The 16,642-nt window shown below is 40.9% G+C and overlaps 1 protein-coding gene across 2 annotated transcripts; it reads left to right on the forward strand.

The window, feature by feature from the left end:
• Positions 1 to 1,391: 1,391 nt before the first annotated feature.
• Positions 1,392 to 15,593, forward strand: LOC118333840 (rab11 family-interacting protein 5). 2 transcript variants are annotated; one of them, XM_035669637.1, is made up of 6 exons: positions 1,392 to 2,404; positions 4,719 to 5,248; positions 6,759 to 7,359; positions 7,991 to 10,492; positions 11,937 to 12,072; positions 14,256 to 15,593. In XM_035669637.1, exons 1-6 carry the CDS (start codon positions 2,025 to 2,027, stop codon positions 14,514 to 14,516), a joined length of 4,410 nt encoding a protein of 1,469 aa, XP_035525530.1. In that variant the 5' UTR covers positions 1,392 to 2,024; the 3' UTR covers positions 14,517 to 15,593. The 2 variants fall into 2 exon arrangements, with proteins under 2 accessions (XP_035525530.1, XP_035525531.1); XM_035669638.1 differs by lacking the exon at positions 7,991 to 10,492.
• The last annotated feature ends 1,049 nt before the right edge of the window (positions 15,594 to 16,642 follow it).

The raw sequence follows: 16,642 nt of genomic DNA on the forward strand, positions 1-16,642 counted from the left end.
GGTAAAAATGGAGATGTTTAGCATGAACAACATCACCAACCTCTCTTTATTGTCAGCCATAGTCACTCACATATGCATTCAATCAACCAGTAGGCTACTGACTACAAGGTACACTGGCTGTACACAACATGTTCGGACATTCACACTGGTTATTTCAGTGAGACGTCTCTAAAGGACACGCACTCACAGGGATGTCAGCCCAGGATATATTCACAGACTTACCTCGACCAGGGAGGGCAGGAACCCCTTAAAGTATCAGAGAAAAAAGCTTAAGGCTTCCAACCACATGTACTTCTGGGGGACTGATGTGGAAACTCACCACACTGGTTGTGTAGCAGTCCCACGGGCTCCTTTCACCTGTTTTACTGAATTAAAGCCTTTGTCATTTAATGTATTCATAAAAAAGAACAAAAGTTGAATAAAATCCAAGTATATTTTTTGTTCACAAATCCAGTGAAGGAAATTGGATGTTAGATTTCTGTAAGGTTCCTGCACAAACAGTGCAGTAATGTGTGAAATTAAAGCCAGCAGCAGCTCACAGCCATTATTCATACAAACTAAAGCCAGCAATTCAGTTTAGTGTCAGCTTTTTAAGAAACCTTAAAATATTCCACATCTTTCATTTTTAAAGCTAGCAATGCAGTTTAGTGTCAACTTTTCATTGTATTGCATATTGCATTCACACCTGCAATGTCTTCTACCTTCTCTACTTCCATTTAGCTGATTCAGTTTCAGGATCCTGGTGCTGTTCACACTGTCAAGTCTTCCTGGGAAGACTCTGTATGTATTATGACTGCATCAGGTCAGCAGACATTTGAAATAATCAGGTGATTTGTAATGTTATATTAGGTTAGAGAGAAATAACAGGATGTTACTACAGCACCTCCACCTGGGAGGCTTCAATATGTCTGTGTGACAGTATGTAGTTGCTCTCTTTGTCCTGATTCCTCTCACTGACTTGTCACTGAGCTCCAGCAGATGGCATTGTAGTTGCAAGAATGACAGTGAATCTGATGAAGTCCAGCAGTAAAAGCTGTTCTCCGTCCAGTATATAAAAAAAGGACTATACTGTAATTGTGTGTTTGCGCAGGTCCACGACAGCGAGGATAGTACACGGAAATGTGTCCATAAAATAAAGTAAAAACTAGAAAGAAGAGATCAGTCTTGATGGTATATTAATGGTTAAAATAAAAAATAATTGCTCAATTAAAAAAAATGTAATTACATAATGCAGTTAATTTGTGCAACGACCCCCTTTTTTTTTAAGGTTATCTCGACATTTTGCACCAATAGCCTGCTGCACGTGGTTACACATTGTTCCAAAGGTTTTTGTTGGAAACAGAAATTCTCAAAGAATAATCAGGACGAGCTGCACATGTTTTTATTTTTTTATTTTTGGGGGAAAAAAATGCACTTTTCACGGAGGGTTCCGCCCAGAAACTCCAGTGGCCGAATTTTCTAGTGTTTCATACGAGGACAAGCTCCTGAGCGTCTCTCCTCTGCTCACATGTCCACAGTGTGAGTGGACAGCAGCCAGTGTTTGCAGGCTGCGTGTGTCGGTGTATCTGATAAAGCTTTGGTTGGGTGTTTCTCTTTAATTCTGCGGCATCTCTCTCGCTGTATGCGGGCCTGCTGCTGTGGAGAGGAGGGCGGGCCGTGAACACAATGAGCAGATTTCGGACAGTAAACTAACTGATGTCATGCGACAATGTACGGAGCGCGGACTTTGGGGGGATTTCAGTGCGCAGCTCGCATAACTTGGTTTGCATTGATTGAATTTGGGGGGAATGGCGTGCAGAGCTTCAAGTTGAACATGTAGGCCTGGTCTGCTGTCTGAAGACTGACCTCGGGTAAACCCTCACAGGCTCCGGGGGGGGGGACTTTGGAGATATTCTGCAGAGGTGTTTTTGCGCAGCACGGAAACTCAACGCTAAGGGGATGATCTCCCAATCAGCTGATAAGAAGTGAAACTACGATTATTAAGGGACACATAGGCAGCCACTGTGTGTGTATAGCGGTGCAAGATGATGTCACTGATAGATCTGGACGATGATCAGCGATGGGTGCCCACTCATGTGAATGTCACCGTCCTCCGCGCAAGAGGACTGCGAACCAAGGGCAAGCACGGCAGCCGCTACCTCTACACCATCATCCAGGTGGGGAAGGAGAAATACACCACCGGGCTGGTGGAGAAGGCGGAGGTGCCCGAGTGGAGCGAGGAGTGCTGCTTCGAGCTGCTCCCGGGGATCCTGGAGGACGGTGGCCGGGGCAACTACCCCCCGGGGAGCGGGGACCTGGTCCTCACCGTCATGCACCGGGTGCTCATCGGACTGGACGTGTTTCTCGGTCAAGCTGTCATCCCTCTCGATAGGATATTTCAGGACGGGATGTGTCCTCGAGATGAGTACGTTGTGTTTGAATTTTGATGATAGCCTGCACGACAAGCCGTGTGGTTTGTCATTGTACTGCTCATATGTAGCCTACAAGTGATGTGGCATGTTCTTGTGTCACTCTAGGATAGAGACAGTGGTGAATAAAGTATTCAGACCTCCTTTTATAAACTCACCTACCTCAGAGTGGAAATGCTCTGTTGCAAGTCTTCATCATCCAAAATCCTATTTAAAAGACACTTAAAGTACCAAAAAGTTCTCATTATTAACATAATGGCCCATTTCAGAATAGTAGCCTATATATATATATATTATATCACTGCATTATAATTGCCTTCAACCATACTGCCAGCTTGATCCATAATAATAAATCCTAATTTATTAGCTGATTTATATTTTGTATTAATAACCTGTGCCTGCAAAGTAACTAGTAATCACATTAGTTACCTAATGTCAAAGGAATGTAGTGGAATAAAAAGTATTGGCTTCCAAAATGTAGTGTATATACTGTATAATGTAGTGGAGTATAAGGATAAAGTAGCATAAAAAGTACAGAACTTAAATGAGTAAATGTGCTTACATTGAAAGGGTGAGGTTATTTAGTCAACTTTACAGAATGACTCGCCACTTTTCATGTAGTTCTTCATTCAAATGATGTAAGTCATTCAGTAGGCTATTATTGTCTCCACCCACCTGCTCTGGCAGTCTCCTCATACTGATTATCATCCACATGTTTACACAATCCATCACACTACAGCTGATGTCACTGAGAGGATAGTAGATCGGAAGTTCATCAGAGAAATCACATCAACTACTAAAGCCTGTACCCTCGATACATTCTGGCCCTCTAGACTGATATCCTTTACCAGGCTACTTTGCCAGCAGTTCCCACAATGCACTGCAATCAAGAAAATTAGATCCAATGGGGAATAAGTGATGATTTTAGGCTGAAAGCCTCTCTCTTTATGCACAATGCACATCCTCCATTTCAATTATACAGCACTAAATGTGTCCTCAAATGCTTACTATACCTCTTATAGTATATGAGTTCTAGCTGGCATTGAGCAAAATATAGATTTTAATGTATTGGCTGGTGGGCGCTATATCCCTCTTCAGTACTTCTTGCACCTAAATTATTAATAAACAACAGTGATCAGGAAATGGGACTCCACAATGTTACTTTATCTAGCTGTGTTTGACCTGCAGAACTTGGTATCATTGCACAAATAAAAATAGAACAAGGTTGTGAGGAGGAGTGACAGATTGTCCATTACATAGATTTGAAAAATTCAGATTTGAAGTGGAAATATGAAAAGTTTTGGTCATGCAGTGATATACTGTATGTCATGAACCAGTTCATCAAATGACTCTGTGTCATCATGGTCTTCATGGAGAATGAACTCTGGCCGGCCTATCTACGCTTGTTAAGAATGAAAAGCAGCACTAATTCAATCAAAAGACTATTACTGGTCTTTTTTTCCTGTAAAACAAAACCATTCATCTCAACATTTGTGACCTTTTACCCCAAATTATGTTGGAAATGTCTTCTTTTTCTTATTATATCATACCTTTTTACTGTTGAGCAGGATGAAACAGAACATTTGAACCCTAAATGCATAAAGACACAATTCTGACCCTCTAGACTGACATCCTTTACTACGCAACCTTCTTTCTGTGATGAATCTTTGTATGACTAACTTTATATGATATTCAGAGTATTTGAAGACCTCAGCTGTGCCACAGGTGATGCAACATAACTCACCAGTAACATTTCCACTATCAACACTGAAGAGCAGAATAGAGTAAAGCAATAAAACACATCTGGCTTTAATTGTAGGCTCTCCTCCCTCTCTCTTCTCTTTGCTGCTGTTAGTTTTGGCTCTGCAACACGCTCTCTGGTCCACTCTGAGGATTTGGGAGGCAGGAACAGAGGGAGGTTTTTAATTGGTTGACTCTTCATACAGTTTTTCCCATGTCTTACACAGCCCATGCACATCGGTGGGTGGACCTCGAGGAATTTGGGTTGTGATTTCCTGCTTTGAGGATTGTTGTCAAAGTTTTTGGGTACAATCCTCTGAGCAGTATTTTCAGATTATGTAATATGTGGAAGGCACTGCCAAAAGGAAATCAATGTTTTTTGTTGTTGCTCGTTTTTTTTTGTTCCGGAAAATGGTTAGATAACACACACACACAACCATTGATTTGTGCTTTATACAGACAGCAATACACTTCAGATATCCTAAAGTAATGTATTTATTTAAAGCAGTGATATAAGACACAGTCACAGTGTGGATGTTGACTGTCCCTTTTTATCTTTTGTGGCTCCAGATGGTTCAAGCTCAACTCTAAGGCGGGGAGGAAGGAGAAGGAACGTGGTGAACTTCAGGTAACGGTGCAGTTCACCCGCAACAACATGACAGCCAGCATGTTCGACCTCACCATGAAGGACAAACCTCGCTCTGCGTTTGGCAAGCTCAAGGATCGGGTCACAGGGAGGAAGAGGGGGGATGTGGAGTCTTCCTCGGCCATTGTGCCAGGCCGGTACGCTGCCCTGTCAGGAACCCTGGGGCAGCCGTTTGGAGAGGTGAGCGGAGGGGCGGTGGAGTCACCAGATGTGGAGATAGCCGAGGAGAAGAGGAGCAAGGTGAAAGATTTCTTCAAAGGAAGGCTGCGCAAATCATCCGACACCAGGTCATGTTCATCGCTGGCTTCAGAGAGTAGTGTGTCTTCCATGACCAGTGATAACCCCGGCCCTCCACCCAGTCTGGACCTACTGTCAGACCCCCCCAGCTCTCCTATCTACACTAGCAAAGTGAGAGTGGACGCCCATTATGGAGAGACAGATTTAGCAAAAAAAGGTAAGGTTTGCAATTGTTTTTATGTGTATGACATGACGGCTGGTGACTGTTGGTGTTACCTGATAATGAATCATGGTTTCTCTGAGTGTTTTACAGCAGAGGTGGGTCACCTCTCTGGAAAAAAATAGGACAACCTCCACAAATATCATGAGAGAATTATAAATAAACCGTAAGTCTTTTGCGTTCAGGTCTGACAAAAAAAGAGAATTTGGTCATAGGCCTAGAGTAAAACTAAACACATTTCAAATAATGGTAGTCTATCACCAGTGAAAGAACACAACAATTAATGTAAGTTAGTTAAGATGTAGAGTCCACAAAAGTAAAAAGATTATAACAGTTAGCCCAACAGTAAATTAACAGTCACAAATGTTATATTAGCAATACATTAGCCTCAGACAGCTAAGGACTAGCTTAGTTAAACTGATTGTAAAAAAACCCAAATTAACAAATTACAGTCACAAAACAGCTAAAACACTACTGATAATCTCCAACAAGGGTATTTGGAGAGAAGATGAAAGACAATTCTTGTTCGGTTACAGTTTTGACAAATGGCGGACGTAACAGTGACAGTTGAACTGCCATAGATCTGTGTCTGTCGGTCGCTACTAGCAACTGAATGTTCAACTGAAACCAACTGCTGGTGCCAGAAAATGTTATATCTGCTCCTTCTTCATTTCCCTGTTATTGTATCTGTTTGTCTAATCTGCACTGCACTCCCTTCAGGTTTGAGCAAACTACACAATGAACTGTAGGCCCACTGCAATTTATTGTTACTTGTCAGCTCACAACGGCGCCAGCAATATATCAGTGGTGCTCTACTTTGGAATACAGCTTTCAAAGCTGCACAAACTGATATTTTTCTAACAATGGCTCAAATTATTACATGTAATGTGAAAGGAGTTGCTATTGGTCTACAGAGAATTATAACACAAGTCGAGGCGCCCTGGTAGCTCACCTGGTAGAGCGCCCACCAGATGTACAAAGACTCAATTCGCGCCCCAGTGGCCAGGGTTCGATGTCACTATTGATTAAAGGCAATAAAAGCCCCATAAATAATGAGATGATAAGAATATATCATTAGAATGATAATAAATATCACACGACTAAGCTTTCCCCCCTGCTTTACAGAATTTTTGCGTCTTTCAGCTCGTTGTTTTGGTTTTACTGCCCACAACTGTTTTGGCGCTTTCTGTAAACCTGACTCAGGCAGTTGTTTTCAGCAAGAATAAAAGCTTTAGTAAAACAATTTACACTACATGCCTAACACCAAACGCAAGACAGACAAAGTTAGCGACTAGTTGGTGAAGTCAAATATATTATCCTCAATATAGGATACTACTGTATGTCACTGTTGGGGTTAGAGCTTGTTACACTGTCCCTAAGTGGCCTTGTTACTTCTATAACAGAATTTTTTCTCAGATTTACCCACGTTTAAACTAAAAAGATGAAGACAAATGAAGAAACATTAGATTTTTGTTTTCATAACCCAGTTCTTCCTTCCTTCCAACAGTGCTGACCAGCCAGCACACCACAAAGGTTCTCACGCACAAACGAGCCTTCAGTGACGAAGCTAGTAAGATCACAACAGCCTTCCCTCGAACAAATCTTGCAGTGGAGTCTCTCAAGGGTCAGACCATGACGCAGTCCAAGTCTTCCTTGTGTATTAATGGAAGCCATGTCTACGACTCCGAGCCATCCACTCCAAAGAGCTCAGGAGCCCACCCGTCCAAGCTGGTCTTGCTGGAGAAGTGCTCCCCGCTCTCTCGCTCCCTGCAGAACCTCACCAAGAAAAGTGAAGACAAAGGTTCCTTCGCCGAAGGCCGAGGATGGTCCTTTGACAGGGTGAAGAGAGAGGAAAAGGAGGAAGAAAAGGAAGCTCAGGCATCGTCTCCTCCGATTCAACAAGGTCAGATAGGGGGTCAACCAGGGCAGCCAGGCGCGTCCTCTACTGCTGATTCACCTGAGAAAGGGAGGAAGTTAAGAAAGACGTTATTCTCTGGCGGGAGGAGTGAGTCCCTCCCATCTAAGTCAGACCTGAACCAGGCTGGTGCGGTATCTGAGGGGAGGCTCAGAGGCTGGTTTGGCTCCGGTGACTCCCAGAACAAGCCAAGGTGAGTTGGGGTAATTTATAGGCTTTCCTCTGGGCTCCACAGTGTTTGATGAGTGTATCCAGACACAACGACAGGCATATGCGAGGCCTGTATTCAGTTGGGTGTCCTGAGTTCATTCTTTGCCCTGCTCACTGCTCATTTGAAAATGGAATTGATTTTACTTTTCTCCATTTTACGACCATGCTGTATCATTACCTCACGCTATATTTTCCACAAATAGCATTCCAGCATTTCCATTTTCTTTACCAATGTGTGTCTATGTTTCCCTCTCAAAGATGCAACATCACTGTGGTTTAGAAAAATGCTCTCACAAAAGGAAGTACAAAAATCATTCCATGTAGAATAGCTGCCAATGCAGATCTTGAATGGCCTTGGGTGGCTACAGTGCACTATTTTTTTGCTTGATTATTTTGCAAATGTGCTTTGCTTTTTTGATTACATTTGTGTTACCGTTTTCATAACTCTTTCATTTGACCAGTTTTATATTTACTGATGTTAGTTGAGTTTTGAAGGTAACAGAAATTTCCCCCTGTTGTGGTCTTCTCTGTTTGTGTAAGAAAGATGTTCCCCATTTGGTAACCTGGCACATCATTAACTAAGCTAAGCTATTGTGCCCTATTTTCCTCTACAGGCTGGAAGTTTCTCCTAAGGTAGAAAGCAGCTCAGATGTACCCCCTCCCCTCCCTCCTCGCTCCCCTGTACCCCCTCAGTGCTCCTCTCCCTCTGCGTCCCCCTCTGGTCATATCTCACCTGATAACAACAATCATACCAATCCCTTCACCCCCTCTCCCTCTCCCTCCTCAACCCCCATCTCCCCGTCCAACCCTTTCCCCTCACGTATGCAACGCAACCCCTTTTTTGAGGATCTCGTAGCTGAAGAGTCACGGAGGTCCCCTCCTTTTGCGCCTTGCTCCTCTTCTGGCTCATCCCCCTTTCATTACACTACTCTGCCCTCCCAGCCCTGCACAGCCAGCCCTGCTCATGACGGTAATGCTACAAATATGGCTTTCATAAAGCGGGAACGCCCGAGGCCAGTAGCAAGACAGATATCTCTTCCTGCATTACTACCCAAAGCAGCCACGCCTAACTCCCCTAACCACTCCGCCCCTCGGTCCATGTCAGAAAGTGCCGGAGAATGGGATGACTCGTTTGATGCCTTTGCCTCTAGCAGGCTCAACTCACCTATAGGCGGTCTTCCTCAGAAACAGCTGAGAACCAGTTCACCTTCATCTCATAGACGTAGTTACCTTCCAGTTAACACCAATAATCAGGCACAAGAGCTGCAAACATGTGAAGAGGAGCCTCCACCTTTGCCTCCGCGGAGACTTTTAAGAAATTCAGTGAACGAAATTTACTCAGACGGCTGGCTGCACAGAGGTCAAGAACTGGCTGTCCATAAAGAAGCCTACCTCCTCTCACAGACCGGTGTGGCCTCGTTGCAACGTGGAAGAGAAGGAGAATGCAAAAGAAACAGTATATCTCCAGACCCTCACACGAGCAGCGAGACCTCTGACTCCCTCAGCGTTAACTCACAACCATACACAAATATTACTTCACCAGGTTTTGTGTCTGAAGAAAAGCTTAAAAAGTTCAAATATGAACCTTTGGAAGATGAAACTGACTGCTGGGGAGGGATGTTGTTTGAGCAAGACTTGTATGGACGTGTATGTAGAGGAAACTATGAACAACCCAAAGCAAACAGTCATCATTTATCCGTGAATGCTGAAGAAACTTCTGGAAATAAGATCACATCATTGAACGTAGGACCTAAAATGGTTCTCAATAGTGAGATATCTGTTGCAGACCTTTTGAACTTGTCATCTACGACTCCCGCAAAGCCAGACGCAGAGGTACTAGATTTTACAACCGGTCCAGTAGAGGAGACAGAGTCTGATCCACCTGAAATGACATGCATCAACAATAATGTTTCTTTTTCACTAACCTTAGGAGATCTGAACATGAATGTGAATAATTCAGATTTTAGTTTTATTGATTCAGATGGCTCTTCGCAATCAGAGGTAGTTGATACTCGCAAAGGCATCAACAGTTTTGGAGCCACCTTTCAACAGCCAGAAGATTCACTGATAGCTGCTTACCATTCAGAGACAGTGACCACACCTCAGGATATCTTCACTTTGAAGGACACCTACATACCTGAGATGAACTCTTCCTTTGAAATAACGTCATCATCAGCCAAACTGTGCAAAGTCTCTCCAGTTTGCCAAGACAACTGCAAAGATTGTCGATGTGAACTGAATAACGTAGCACCGCGTGGTAACCCCAGAGAGATTCTTGCATTGTCGTCTCAAAATCAACTTGATCTTGAATCCAGAGAAGATATGCCAAAAAATGTTGATGATTTTAAAAAGACACAAAAGGACTTTGATGATAATGGAAACCTACAAGCTGAAATAGGCACACTTGATCAGAAGGACTCATTTCCTGGTGTGGTTAGTGCACGTTTTAGACCAAAAGGAGTGTCCCAACAGAACAGCAGTGGCAGCCCAAACAACCAAAGCAAAAGTGGAGACAGAGAGTTTGAGCAGTTGTTGTCTCTCGTTCAAAATATTTCCGGAGTCAGTGAAGGACCATTGTCATACCAGCCCACTAAATCAGCTCTTTCTACATTACTGGCATTTAATAAACAGACCGATTTGCAAGGAGATAGCACAGACAAAGAGCAAACATATGACAGTGAGTCTAATTCAGCATCACAAATGTCTGCAAAAGACAACTCAATGCCTCTTCTTTCAGAAAATTGCGTAACAGGAAAAACCTCTGACATCAGTTTTGAAGACCTCCATGCAAAAGTAGCACCAAACACGAGAACCCCCTCAAAGTCAAAGATTGGGCAATCTTTGCAGGAGCCTGAACCCTCTTCTCCCTCCATCCCTTGTGCACTCTCCCTGTCAGCTGATGCACAGGCTACGCTCCACCCTACCCCTTTCTGTTGCCCCTCCATACATCCCCCGAGCATGGGGCCCAGTGCTGGAGGAAGCACTACTCTGGTTGTGGCCCCCTACACCTCCTCCTCTACCACCTCCACCACTGACCAGCCCCTGGTCGATGCACGGCACTCACTTTTGCCTGAGGAGACACAGCCAGCTAGCAACCTGCCCCATCAGGAGAGCAGGTGAGAATCCTCACTCTAGGATATGACATGTGTAGGTGTTTACAAGCTGTAGTACATTGGAGTAACAGACAAGATTTCCACACACACTACAAAACATAGTATTTTTTTAATTTAATTTAATTGCTCTGGTTGTTTTGTTTACTGTTGGCCTGGCTTGTTTGATGTTGAATGCATTTATGCCTTTTTTAAGTTCTGTCTTTTTCATCATCCAAAGTGGTTGGATGATTCCTGCTGCATTGTTCTTGGCTTTGCTTCACATTTATGTTATTCATCTCATTATTCAGTTCCTTGTTGGTTATTGTAATTTTGTTGTTTTTCTTACACTTTGGTCTGCCTAAATTTAGCTAGTTTTGCTGTTATTCTGGCCACCTGATACATTACGTCCAGATAGTCTGATATCTACGTTCTAAGTGAAAGCTAATTTTCATTCCTCCTTTCTTTTTTATATATATTACTAGAATAAAAGGGTGATACCTGTGCATATTGTCGCTCAATGGCGGAAACCTTGTATTTACATATTTTGTCATTGTAATCTTTTACATATATCAATGCTATTGGTCACCCTTTACATCTGTCTGTGAGTTTTACAAATATTTAACCAATGAAAAATATTTAAACTGACTTTGACAGTGCAATGTTCAATTACTGTAAAAAACACAGGGTTCCTGAAAAGTAACAGTTTTTGGACATGCAAGGTTTCCACCTGACAGTGACAATATGATGTACACTCATTAATAAGTAGGAAACAGTCAGGACACACCCTTGAGGGTGGAGAGGATTCAGTGATAAAAAGAATGAAAGATATTCAGAGAAGACTTAATATTTAGAAAAGAAGTGTGCTCTCATACGTTTGTTCGCTTGGAAACAAAGGACCATAGAGTTAGTTAGTCTATTTAATTGTCTCATTTTAGACTGTATCAAGAATAAAAGCAACAAGAAAAAAAAAGTAGTGTTATCTCAGAAAACCCAGCAAAGTAGCTTTAAATTGATTTCTAGTTTTGATTCTAACTCTCTGTCTCTAAACATTCACATGCTTCCCTTGTTGTTGTGGTACAGTCAACCCTGTGTTCCCCTCAAGATGATTTCATCCTCCAGCAGCAAGCGAGTCACTACACTTGCATTTAATCAGATTTCTTGTTTAAACTTCACTTATATCTGAACGTATTCATATTCAATGATCAGTAGATGGTACTTAAATTTATAAATCTATATTGCTTACTATTTGTTCAGAGTGAGGAGTTAGATTTTCTGATCTGCTTTGATATTTTGAGCTTTTTCAGGGAGTGTGTGGGAAGTTCAGTTATAACTGCTGAATGAGCTGAAATACAGTAACTTACCATCATTTGACTGCACAAGATTAAACATTAATAAAGCGTTATGCACTTATAGTAAACTTAGAGCATTCCTGGGTTGAAATACTGGTGCTGACCTCTTTACTTCGCAGACCTCATCCAGTGAAGCCATTAACCTCCAGCCAGTCAGAAAAGAAGGAGGGTCGATCGGTTCTGGAGAAGCTTAAGTCTACCATCCACCCTGGACGCGCCGCCCACCAGGTTGCAGCAGAACCTGAGAAGAGTCAGGTACTGAATGTAAAACAATGTGAAACAAAAACACAACCCCACACATTTATGAACCCTTTATTACCTTCCATATACAGTTGTGGGTTGTGTACTATTACTGATGCAGCTAAAATAAGCATATTTGTAGGATTTTTGTGACTGAAAACATTACACTGCAGTTATGTACCCAGGTATTACCCACACTCTGGTTTTAAGTTGTTTAACATGCACCTTTCACACCTTGTGATTGAGTATTATTACTGCCATGAAGTACTTATACTTCCCTTGAGTCTTTTTTCATGCCACTTTGTGCTTCTACTCCACTACATTTCAGAGGGAAAATTGTACTAGTTACTTTACAAATTAAGATTATTGCATACGAAACATATAAAAAGCTTATAAAATATGATGTTTTGGTATAAATTAAACTGCATATACAAGTACAGCTGAATTAGTCAATTAACTGATGAGTAGATTGACAGATAATTGATTGGTAACTATTTTGATGATCAAAACAATCATTGTGAAGGTGACAGTGACAGCATTTCTCACAATTTTTTTAATAATATGTAATATCTATATATATAATATTTTTATAAACCAAACGATCAATCAATTGATGGAGAAAATAATTAGCAGATTAATCCATAATGAAAAAAAGCATTAGTTACAGTCCCATACAAAATAGTTAATTTAATAAATTTACATTTTCCTGATTATATGTACATACCTTTACGTACATTTTCAATGCAGGACTTTTACTTAACAGGGTTTTGTTTTTGTTTTTAACAGTATGTTATTAGTACTTTTCCTTAAGTAGAAGATCTGAATACTTCCCCCACCACTGCAGGAAAGTGTGCAGCTGCTACCTACCAACTCCCTGTTAGACTGAGGTTACTTTCAACACTGGGGAGAGAAATGCTGATCCCATTACTCCTCTCAAGTGTGACATAATTCTTTGGCCCAGATAAGAGTTTTCAGATCCTAAAATTATATTTCTGGTCTTCCTCTGTAACACTTGGGACTGTTTCTGTACCTGGATGTCACCAATAAGGTGATATGGCTTAATTCTGATGCTGTTAAAGGACAATTAAGGGAGAAACGAACCTGCCCCCATCAGTCTAACCTAAAAATTAGTTTTTATTACCGTTAACTACTAAATAATATGAACTGTTTTATATATTACACGTGTTTGTAATAGTTGAGGTGAATTCTGACGGGCTTACTTGGTTTTGTGAATAGGATAACTCATTTGTACCATGCCTATTAGTTTCTTAGGTTACACATTCCTATATTTTAATAACTACCAGATTTGATTTCTGCTTACATTATATTTTGACCCGACAACGATTGAGCCAAAAGAATTGTGTTCCCATATTAAATTGTAGATTGCAGACTTCAATTACCATTTATTGTCAACAATTGGCATACCGGACCAAAAATCAAAGTCATTTTTCAAAAATTCCCCATAATACTGTGTGAGTCTCACTGTGTGCAAACAGCAGAATAATTAAGTTATTAACATGTCATACTAAATTACAAAAGCCATTAGGTCCATAGACTATTTAATGCTTCCATGAGCATATATGAACACCAGCAGTGCACTTGGTATTCATAAATTCACTGTTCTGATGACTTCATTGTTTCCACTGACTCGCATAATTTTTTTACCACTGGAACACCCCACGACGCACTAATGTCAGCCATTTAATATCATAGTAGGCCGGTCATTTGAATCACAATTTCTCTGTTAAAGGGATAATTTGCCTTTTGAGAAATACGCTCATTCCTTTCTGGACGAGAGTTAGATGAGAAAATTGATACCACGCTCACATTTGTAAGTTAAATTTGAAGCCACAGCAAAGACACAGTCAGCTTAGGTTAGCAATAAGACTGGGAACAAGGAGAAATCTGTCTATCAGCACCTCTAAAGCTCACGTATTAACATGTTATATCTCGTTAATTTAGTCTGTACAAAAACTAATGTGTACCTTGCGATTGAGCTAGGTTTCCCACTACTTCCAGTCTTTATGCTAAGCTAAGCTAACTGTCGCCTGTCTGTACCCTCATATTAAATGGACACATCTGACATGGGTATCAATCTTCTCATCTAACTCTTGGCAAGTCAGTGGTAGGTTCACACACACATATAGTAAGTTTGTTTGGCCTACACATGTACTGTTCCTATTCCTTCTCTCTTGCAGGAGGTGACAGTGGATCACTCGGCCCAGTACCAGCACCTGACCAACATGGAGCTGATCTCCCTGCTGCTGCAGCAGGAGATGGACATGCAGAAGCAGCAGGCAGCCTCTGAGCAGCAGGAGGCGCAGCTGCACAAATGTGAGGCTGAGCTGAAAAAGGTCAAGTTACAGGTTCGAGACTTGGAGGACTATATTGATAATCTTCTGCTGCGGATCATGGAGCAGACGCCCACGCTGCTTCAAGTGCGCACTAGACACAAGTGAGGACAGTGCTAGTGTGTGTATGGTGTATTGCACGTGATGTATGATCCTCTAGAATACTGTTTCCACAAGAGAGGTGCAAAACACAGGGTTGTTATTTAAGATTGGGAATCATTGTTCTAGAGGAAGTCAAATAAATACTCCAAAAATCTGATCTCACAACCATCCAGGTCTTCTCACTGCTAATACTGCCCTGTTGATGTTGACACGATATTACCAAACATGCATGCTGGTTACTATCCCAATTTGGCACGAACAGAAAACAGAACAAAGCACTATGTGAAAAAGCTTCTATCAAAGCGGATGCAAATGATTGTTTTACCCATGCTTACTAGAATAATTTAAGGTAGTCAGCTGTTGTCAATTTAAACTTTGAACCCACTGCTTTCACACATGCAGAAAATAAACAGGCTAGAGAAAACACTTTCTGGAAGTGCATTTAATGTGCTTTTTGAACATTTAAGTAGTTCCTCTGGCAAAATATGATGTTAGCTCAAGTACCCTTAAAATTGCAAAAACAACATTTTGACACAAGATTTTCAACTAAAACTGTTTTACAAAATGCACAAGGGTTAACTTGAGTTAATTACATATTTTTCAGGTAGACTTTAAGAAATGATACAAAAATAGCAACACATCAGAAAATGCTGCGCCGCAATGTGAATAATATAAAGAGAGATGTTTCCGCATTAACATTGCTATATGATAGAAAACAATGTTCATATGTTAACACATATTATGTGTGCCAGAAAAGACTGAAGAGGATGAAGACTTAATGTTTGCACTTTGTGTCTTTGTTTTGTTTTTCATTTTTACAAAATACTGTGCTCATCACATTTTTATTACGCGCTAAAGTATTAAGAATGTTTTAATATATTTTTTATGTTTTGTTGTCCATTTTTGCATTTTGTTTGTTGAGCAACATTTTACTGTAGAAAGACATCGATGCAGTAAATAAGAGTATTGTAAGTTATTTCTATAAAATACTTTTGTCATGATATATTCTCTAGTATCACTCTAGTACCACTGTAGCTACTTGCAATGCTTTACATGACCGCAGTACTGTACTGTAATAAAATAAAGTGCACATGAACCAACGTTTGTAAGGTCCTTTTGTTGTCGGTTTGTCACTGAGCAGACCTCAGTGAGAGTGTAGAGACTAATCCATGACATCCTACACACTATATGCATGTTATGTATCCTGCAGCAATGCTTACTGCTCTCCACTAGAGAGCACTGCTTACTACACAGTTTGGGTGCAAACCTGCTGGTTCAGCAGGAACCTTGTCCTCTGCTTTGCAAAATTCACTAGAGATATTAATCCTCCACAGATACAGATACACCTATCTGATTTATCTGCCTTTGTCTATTGAATTTATAACAAATGTTAACAATGTTGCCTTTGTGCTGCTTTACTTCCCTTTTCTCTCTCTAACCATCGATTTCAGACTGTGAAATGCTGGTTTACATTCATTCAGCACTAAATCATAATATACCAGCACAGGCCTATTGTTTATAGACCCAGGGAGAGCTGGTCCATTTCCTGTTTATACTGAGCTGTCTGTACAGTCACTCTCAGCAGCAGCTTCACATTGTTCTACCCCATTAGTGGTAAAGATGTGAGAGTGAGTGAAATATCTTAATGTCCTAGATAATAAGTAAAAATAGCAATACTGCTGCATAAATATTCCATTACATGTAAAAGTGCAGCATTCAAAACCTTACTTCAGTAAAAGTACAGGTATTATCCATAAAATGTAAAAGTACTAATCATGCAGCAGAAAGCCTCTGACAGTCTTATATTATAAGTGATCAGATTTTTACATTTGCATTATTGATGCATTTAAGAATTTGAATGTTGTAGTTGGTTAAGATGAAGCAAACTATATTCATAGTCATATTGTATTATTTAAAATCTCAATAGTCAAATAAATGTAGTGCAGTAAAACTCTAAAACGTAGTGAAGTGAAATAAATAATAACTTGGGATAGTCTGCCTAAAGTATTTATAACAGTAGCTTATTACTGTTTACTGTTTCACAAATGTAGGTTTGGTTAGGTGTAGGCACCCACATGTTGGTCAGGGTGTGTTCACGAATTGTTATATATACTGATAATCTGTTAACCATC

Source organism: Morone saxatilis, unplaced genomic scaffold (assembly GCF_004916995.1).
Source record: "Morone saxatilis isolate NCDOM2014 unplaced genomic scaffold, NCSU_SB_2.0 Contig22, whole genome shotgun sequence".
NCBI classification, from domain to species: Eukaryota; Metazoa; Chordata; class Actinopteri; family Moronidae; genus Morone; species Morone saxatilis.